General features: G+C 39.7%; 1 protein-coding gene across 2 annotated transcripts; it reads right to left on the minus strand.

Moving 5' to 3' along the window:
- On the minus strand, nt 1-7,293 carry fzr1a (fizzy/cell division cycle 20 related 1a). 2 transcript variants are annotated; one of them, XM_080725185.1, is made up of 14 exons: nt 7,158-7,293; nt 5,942-6,068; nt 5,652-5,783; nt 5,399-5,462; nt 5,114-5,244; nt 4,900-4,982; nt 4,593-4,776; nt 4,369-4,434; nt 4,149-4,251; nt 3,630-3,814; nt 2,875-3,108; nt 2,370-2,474; nt 1,410-1,502; nt 1-696 (listed from the first exon to the last, which is right to left on the minus strand). In XM_080725185.1, exons 2-14 carry the CDS (start codon nt 6,008-6,010, stop codon nt 655-657), a joined length of 1,491 nt encoding a protein of 496 aa, XP_080581311.1. In that variant the 5' UTR covers nt 6,011-6,068; nt 7,158-7,293; the 3' UTR covers nt 1-654. The 2 variants fall into 2 exon arrangements, with proteins under 2 accessions (XP_080581311.1, XP_080581310.1); XM_080725184.1 differs by having other exon boundaries at nt 4,363-4,434.
- Between the last annotated feature and the right edge of the window lie 1,473 nt (nt 7,294-8,766).

Genomic DNA, 8,766 nt, shown 5'->3' on the forward strand with positions numbered 1-8,766 from the left:
TCAACCAGGTAGGCTGTGTGAAGATGTCTAGATGCACAGCATTAGACTCTTGCAATGTTTCAACCACCCTACACTCAGTGTAGTCTTCTGATTGTTACAGTGATTTTAGTTAGGAAAACATGGCATGTATGGCATTTATATCTTTGATTTAGTGTCTTGCAGCCACAAAACCTATGAGTATTAATAGCTATCATATTGATCTTGCCCCAGTTTGATCATGTTATAACTGTTGTAAATAACTTAGACCTGAGAATAACACAAAGTATAGTAACAACACTGGCTCCACATTTCAACCTCCACAGTAATTATGCAAATGGCATAAAGTAAGTATAATATATTGTAAGTAAGGCTTATGATGTCTTATACTGAATACAACATCGAAACACATGAGAATCAACCCACACATACATTTAAAAATAAAATTAGAAAATAATACATTCATTTTGAAGGTACACACATCAAAGAATTCCTCAACCATTTCCACTGAAAGCAAGTAAAAGTAAACATTACTGTCATTGCTCATTGTTCTCTGAAAAACGTATCAAGAGAGATTGCATGGATTGCATGTCTTTAGCACCATCACGATGACTGAATGTCCAAGCTAACGTTGGGATTTACCGTGTCCGTCAACAACAGAGCATTTTATTTGCTCAATTACCTTATCCTGGTAAAGAGATTTAAAACTGACACCGACTCCTGGGGGAAACAAAAAAACAAAAACAAAATGGGAAAAACTTGATTAATTGATACTTTTTCAATTACAAGTTCCCAACTACCCAATTACCCATCATCATCATCATCAACTAGCACAGGGGTCTTCAATGTTTTCAGGCCAAGGACCCCTTAGCTGAGAGAGATGAAGCAGGGACCTCCAGATTCCATATAGTTTCATCAATTGACAGCACAATCATCAGTGTATTTTGGATTCATTTCAATTTGTGTTCAGATATGTAACCATGTGTGTTTTGCATCATATGATGCAAAACGCATCACTAGTACATGCTGAAATACTAAAATATCTCAAAACACAGATTGAATACAAAAATAACTCAGGATTGTGTCGATCGACTCCCAAACAACAATAAAATAAGATTGGGTTGTCCCAGAGGTGAAATGGCCCTTTAATAAATTGACAAAATAATAATTGACCTTTTACTCTGTACTTAGTGTGCTCTTTTTTCCCCTCTACACCAAACCTCATTGCCGAAAATAGACGATCTACAAGCTCGCCTCGCGAACGCATTGTGAGCTTGTAGATCTGCTATTTTTGCCTTAAGTTCTCAGAATATGGACGATAGGGTTCAAGTGGTTAATATAAAAAAGGAGAAAAAAGGTTCTATCACACAAAGATTTGAAGGACCCCTTATAGTCGGACCCCCTGTTGAAGACCCCTGAACTAGCATTCTTACCTTGGTCGATCGCGTTTTGCTGAACACATTCCAGAAACGTAACGTCTCATCTCCTGCCCCTGTGACGATCGCCTCACCATCAGGGGACATGGCCTTAAAAAAGAAAAAAATAGATGCTGTTTATTCGTATATACAAACTGGTGTGATTATCAAGTGCACAATATGACATGCGTCAAAGCTTGTACAGGTAGCATTTCCTTTAAGCAAGAGACAAATACCAGCTCAGTGGTACTGTATATGTCCAGCGGGTGTACTTGTACATCAAGCTGCCTCACACTACAGAATCAGGAGATAGGCTCCTGCCCTATGGGGCAAGAATGTGTCTTTTCATTGTTTTCAATGAATCTATCATGGTTCAAATTGAGTTAAAAGTTACAATGGGTTTGTATAGGAAGGGGGCATGTCTGATAAAATGAATATTAAATATTTAAATACTGAACCAAGCAACTTAAAATCTGTCCAGGGTGTTCACAAAAGCCTGAGTAGACAATAAAATGATAACTGTTTTTTAATATCCCTTTAAGAGACAAATAAACAAACTCATACATATTCAGTGATGGAAGAAGTACTACAATGTTTTACTTACAGTAAGTAAAAGTATCAATATTCGTACAAGTTCGTCACAAATTACTTGAGTAAAAGTACAAAAGTATTGGTATCATAAAGTATCAAAAACTAAAAGTACTCATTATACAGAATGTCTAATTTCACAAGTTTTCAAATGTATACAATCATGTATACAAATCTTTTGAAAATAGCAGATCTACAAGCTCACAATGTGTAACATTGCGACACATGTAATAACAATTACAAAAAAGTGCCTCTGAGAAATACTCAAGTTTAAGTAAAAGTACCTGTACTCATGAAATATTACAAGTACAGAACTTAAGTACCGGTACCGTACTTGAGTAAATGTACTTGAGTTACACTTAACACCACGGTAAATATGCAAACACTGACCAAGTAGAGAACCCTGTAGGAGTGTCCCGTGAGCTTGGCCACCTGAGTGAGGGCTGGATATTTCCACACCAGGATCTGGTTCTGAGAGTAGCCATGGGTGCTCACCTTGAAAGAGAAAGTGTGTTAGAGACAGTGTCAGCCGTTGTCAACAGGCACTGCATTATGATCATCATTTTGTCTCTGATACCAAGTTGTGTGTCTCTGATACAAAGTTGGGTGCAAACATCAACTACAGAGCTGTAATGTATTATGTAGTGTGAGGTTCTCAAGCATTTTCATGTCAAAGACCCCCAAATGTATATGTGTTTGTTTACCCCTACAGTATGTGTTTGTTTACTGGACCCACATTTAAAAATAATTTGTGCCAGAGCAAAAGATTCAAAAAATGGTAGATTGTCTATTTTTGAATAGCAAAAAAAAAAAGAAGGGACGAGTGCTTTTACGCTGTTCCACATTATTTGGGGACTCCCTGAAGATGTGATGTTGACTTTGTGAAGCCACTCACCAGCTCATTGGCATGCTTGGACCAAGCCAAGTTGCAGACCTGTGAGCCCGTGTCCATACACTGCAGTGGCTGTGAGGTTAGGGTGTTCCAGAAGCGAATGCAGCGGTCAGCGGTGCCGCCCCCAGACGCCAGCAGGCCATGCTGGTGTGGTGACCAGGCAATGGCCTTCACAGCAGCCAGGTGGTCCATATACGTTTGCACTGGACTCAGTGCAGAGTGGTTCCAAACCAGTAACTGAGATGGATAAAGAGCATGGACAGGTGTTATTATATCAATGTCATATAATAATATCAATATTGTGATATGAGACTAGATACAGTATGTTGTTACTGTGGTGTTTTTATGTGTGGGGACTAAGGATGGAAATGAGCTTCTAGCTAATCCATGAGATCATGTTTAGTTGATTGAATTCACGTTCATGCATGTTCATTAATGGGCTTTATCCCGTTTATAAGTAAAGTAAAAAATTATATTGTCTGGGATTGGGATATTATATCATGATAAGTGTTGTCTTTTTCTGGTTTTTATCAAAATGATTTTATAAATTAGTCATGTTATAAAAAATATAATAATGATATAGTAATATTGCGGAGCTACAAGCTCACGTATAGATCGTCCATTTCTTTTTTTAGTCAAGTTTGATAGTCACAAACACGATAATATTGTCACAATCACGTCATGTAATTTCCCTCTATGATAATGAACACTGACCACAATTAAATAACAGGAAAATCTCTTTGCACCAATGACTCTACCTTGTTGTCGTTCCCTCCTGAGGCAAGCAGCTGGTGATCAGTGCTCCACTTCAGGCCGCACACTTCCTGTCGGTGTCCCTGCAACCGCCTTTCTGACTGTAACGGAGGGGTCCGCACGTCTCTCTGAAGGATCATACGATCACGGCTGCCTGAGGACAACTGGTCTGCATTCCACGCCAGTGCTCCTGCAGACAGATACACAAGTTTGCTTTATTTAATGACAGCTTAGAATAAAACACAGGCTAAAATCAAATGATAAAAAAATGTAAAAAAAGAAAATCTAAATTTGTATGAAAAAAAGGAAAAAAACAAGGAGCTTAAATGAAGATCAACTGTTTCATTGTGACAGAATGTGACTTGAATATTTCTGTAAACAAGGCTAGGTCAACAGCCTAGTATTTGGATGAGCGTTATACTTTATCCAGATTTGTTGGAAATTTAGTAAGAAGTGAGTGTCTATAATGTGAATTGTTGGATATGAAATGTTCATCTATCTCAGGTTACTGCAAACTTTCTCACCGACTCTGGCTGTGTGGCCTTCCAGGGCAAAGAGTTTCTTCCCAGCACCAGCATCCCAAATCTGTACATATCCTTTATGAGTTCCCACTGCCACCAGGTTTCCCTAGAGACATACATCGATAGCACAACACTAAGTCTCTCTAAACCCAAATCACATCATGCTATTTGTACTAGGACTTTAATACAGTTGTAGGCATGAAGACACGACACTCACACTCACCCTTTCTGACCAGCCAACTGACGTGACCGAGTCTCCCTCCACTGATAAGTCACACAACCGTGTTACCTAAGGAAAAGGCCATAAAGTAAGAGGTTCTCTGAGGCCTTATTGGGCTATCAAAAATAAAGCAAGTAAAAATGACAGCACGTTGTCACATTATACTAAGAAACATCCTGGTACAGACACAGACACAAACATAGACTCACACACACACAATACTGTACCTGGCTGGTGCAGGCACTCCAGAGGTAGACACAAGTGCCTAGGCCAACACTTAGCACGTTTAGAGAGGACCAGTCGACCAAATTGAGGTAGAAGTCATCTTGCAGTTCAGGAGCATCCAGAACCTTAAAGGGAATCTTTGAGATCTTACGGGTTGGTTTCCTTGGCGAACGCAGCAATTTCTGACTAAATGAGAGAGGGTCAGATGTCATGAAACCTTGCCTACTTTCACATATAAAAGTGAAGAATTATCTACATCAAGTATCAGGTGGTTGGACATTATTCTAAATCCATTGACTTATTTAGTACCTTTTACTACTGACAGGTGATAACGAGTAGGGAGAGATGCCGTTTCCATCGTCTGGTGACGACCTCTTGGCACTGAGGGAGTACTGCAAATAATACAAAAGTATAGACCAATGACACAAGACATACTGATCACTAGCTTGAGAGCAGTAACATTAATGTTCATCAGCAGCACAATCAATGGGATTGGAAGTTTGACATCTGCTATGGTTTTTACATGAAAAAGACTCCTCCTCTCAGGCGTTGAGGGTTGCAGCCGCCTGTCCTCTGTCTGTGGGTCCTGGACCTTCTCTATGCCTGCTCCCAGCAGCTCATTCTTCAGCAAAGCTGAGTAGGCCAAGCCATCCGCTGCACACAACAAGTCATTTTATATATTACTACATTGAAATGACATATAATACAATCCCAAAAGTTAGTTACCAGCATCTGTTCAGAGGACAGGAGACAAGGTGTTAGTTTCAATCTACTTGTTAATGTTGTTTATTTTGAAACCGCTATTCACCTTTGCTATTATCAGAAGATGCATCCTTTGTTTTTCTATTTTGACTTGGTGACTTCTCATTTTCCTATTTGAAAAGGAGAAAAAGTCAAAAGTCAAACAATAGGAGGCTTGTTCTAAACAAAGCAATAATACTGTAACAAATGTAAGCACCAAGATGATATACAGGTTAGGAGGACAGCTTGATCATAATTCTGCCCTCTCAGACACACATAACGGTACCCATTCACTTGTAACGTGTTAAATCTATTCATACATTGATTCTGTGGAAGTTGATATTCCAGTTGGCCCCTGCTCTTGCTGGGATGAACCTGTCTCCGTGTTTACTTGGGGATGACAGGGGGGAGCCAGTTGGTGTGAGACCGCCACGCACCACGTCAGCCATTTTCTGCGTCATAGAATGGTACAGGCTGTTAACTATGCTCTCTTTGTTGTTATGCAAATCAAGGAATGAGCTCAATATTAATGAGTATAATACTTCAGTGAAAAGCATTACTTTAGACAACAGCAAAATGAAGAGGTGTTTGAGTGGAACAGTAAACTCACAATGGGACTTGAGTTGTCATTATGAATGTTGATCTGTCGAAGGAGACGCCGTTCGTACTCTGGATCCATGCTGTGTTTGGATTACACAGCCACAGGCTGGGGTGGGGTATGGTCACTATGGTGATAGCTAGCCGCAAGAAACTTAGATGTTAAAATGGTACATGGCATCTAAGTTGCAATACCAATCCTTGACAGTCCATTCACTGAAACCAAAAAGTCCTATCTGATTGTATTAAAAACCACCTGCGCAGAATTTAATTACAGAGAGTAGCTCATAACATGTCTACATGATTTTTATGAAAAAAACTTGACAGATACAAAGAGGATAACTCTTAGTATCTGTCATGTTTTTGTTTCATAAAAATCATGTAGACATGTTATGAGCTACTTTCTGTAATTCAATTCTGTGCAGGTGATTATTTAGTTTGGAAGCACTCGTTTTCAATAACTCAACATCATGCTGTCTCCAGCATTTTATGTACAATTCCGAAACATGTGGCACATTGACAGCAAGTAGGTCATAGTTATGACCTACTTTCATAACTGTCTACGGTGGAATTTTATGAAAAAAATGCTTGACATATACAAAGAGGATAACCCAAGCTTTCCGTACAGCTGCAATAGTGGTAAGTTTAATGTTGTTTAACACAATAAGATAGGATTTTCCCATTTCAATCACCCATAGAGTTCAGAGTGGGAAAAGTCAAATTAAATGTTTGAGACATCAGGAAAACCACTTTGACCCTGTAAATACTTAAAGCAGAGGTTCTCTGAGGGGGTTCCAACAGGTGGTCCCCAGCTAAAGGGTTATTTATACTTGTTGGAGAGTTGGTAACCAAATGGACCCTTATTAGATCTTTAACTCTCGAGACAGTAAAATGATCAACTAATTGTATGCTCTCAAGAGTTAAGAGCTACAAGTCTACAAAATTAGAGAATGTAGAAGAATTGTTATTATTTTGATCATCGTTTGCCTGTCATCTCTCCTATGGTACTGTACCACCACACACAATACAGCATGAAATAGTTACGTTTTGGGGTCTGAGAGGCTAAATCTCATCAATTGGTGGTCCGTGGCTCAAATGCTGAATAAATAATGGACCTTGATATGAACATGCCTGTACAGTACAGTAGATCAGTGGCAAATAGCCTGGCCTTACTAACGTATAGCCAACTACTGTAGCTTGGTACGTACAGTGTGCATACTACTACATACCTTCAACAAGCAGGACGGCGCCCAGTATACTAACAACCAACAACACCAGACAACAACTAGTCGCAAGAACTGTACTAAATGGAAAATGTAGATGACAACAAAAAGAAACAACGTGTTTAATCACTATCTATGTGCTGGATATAGTAGTAGCTTAGCTGAGGGCTGGCAGGCTATTATTGACAAAATGCCGCGGTGCATCGTGGGAAATTCTTGGAGTACATCCGTGACGTGAACTTTTCAAACCAAAACAAGGAAATGCCACCTTGTTGCCAAGGGAACAAGGGGCTGAAAATCCCACACGTTGCGCTGTCAAAACACAAGATTCTGTATCTGATCAACGGTTAGGTTTATTATAATCGCCTTCCGTTTAGCGACAGAGAAACCACCTATTGTATAACACTGGAGGTATGAAAGTAAGTAATTGATAGGTGAGTTAGTTCTCCGTCCCAAACATAGATGGCGTAATAGCTCTATTTTCCTGATTCAGTGAAGTCATGGCTAAGGGGAAACACATTTGAAATGTTTATTTATGTCCACATATTTAAACACTGACACCTGGAGAGCATGTGCAGAGGTTGTAATACTCGCTTGGCTTATAGATTCCCCCAAAAGATGGCAGGAAGACTTGGTCTCTACTCTAAGTCTAAATGGATTGAAATACATGGTTTTCTTGTGAAGTCTGGTGTTTTATAGTTGTACAGTTTTTAGGTGTTTAAGCTATATTGTTTTGTATTGTATTTGTATTTGTATTGATTGACTGCTCTACCCATATGGCCTCATGCCCCCCCCCCCCCCCTACTACTTATTGATAACAGTGTGCAGCTCCTGAATACATGTCGGATCTGCTCACTGCCAATCAAACCTCTCATTCTTGTGCGCCAAATGAAGGTGGCTGCTCTCTGGAAGTGGAACAAACTGACGACCTGGCCGATTTTGGCCACTGCAGGCATAAGACCTCCCTGTCTTCGGGTTAGTCTCTCTCTCTCTCTCTCTCTCTCTCTCTCTCTCTCTCTCTCTCTCTCTCTCTCTCTCTCCCTCTCTCTCTCTCTCTCTCTCTCCCTCTCTCTCTCTCTCTCTCTCTCTCTCTCCCTCTCTCTCTCTCTGTGTGTGTGTGTGTGTGTGTGTGTGTGTGTGTGTGTGTGTGTGTGTGTGTGTGTGTGTGTGTGTGTGTGTGGGAAGGGGGGGGGGTGTTGCTGTTGCTTTGGACATGGTCATGAATTTAATGTGGGTGGTTAGTTTATTCTGTTATTTGTACAGTATATGTGAAAACTGTTAAATAATATAATCAGGTGTGATGATGTCATTGCTATGGCTCATGAAAATTCAAATATGGGACTTTAGATTTACAATACTTATTTAGTTATTACACATGTATTACATCATAACAAGACCACACAGTAAAATCTATAGTTGTTAATTTAACTCTGAGTCAGTATACAAATGTTAAATTAACACCCACACTTTTACAGTGCAGGCTACACCAGGTACTATGTTTGACAGCATATGCTATGCTTTGTGAAGTCCACTACAAGTCTGTGAGTTTCTCTCTCTCTATCTTTCTTGCTTCAATCTTAGTCTCTCTCTCTCACACACACACACACACACACAC

This window comes from Nannobrachium achirus (genome assembly GCF_963921795.1).
Source record: "Nannobrachium achirus genome assembly, chromosome: 1".
Classification (NCBI taxonomy): domain Eukaryota; kingdom Metazoa; phylum Chordata; class Actinopteri; order Myctophiformes; family Myctophidae; genus Nannobrachium; species Nannobrachium achirus.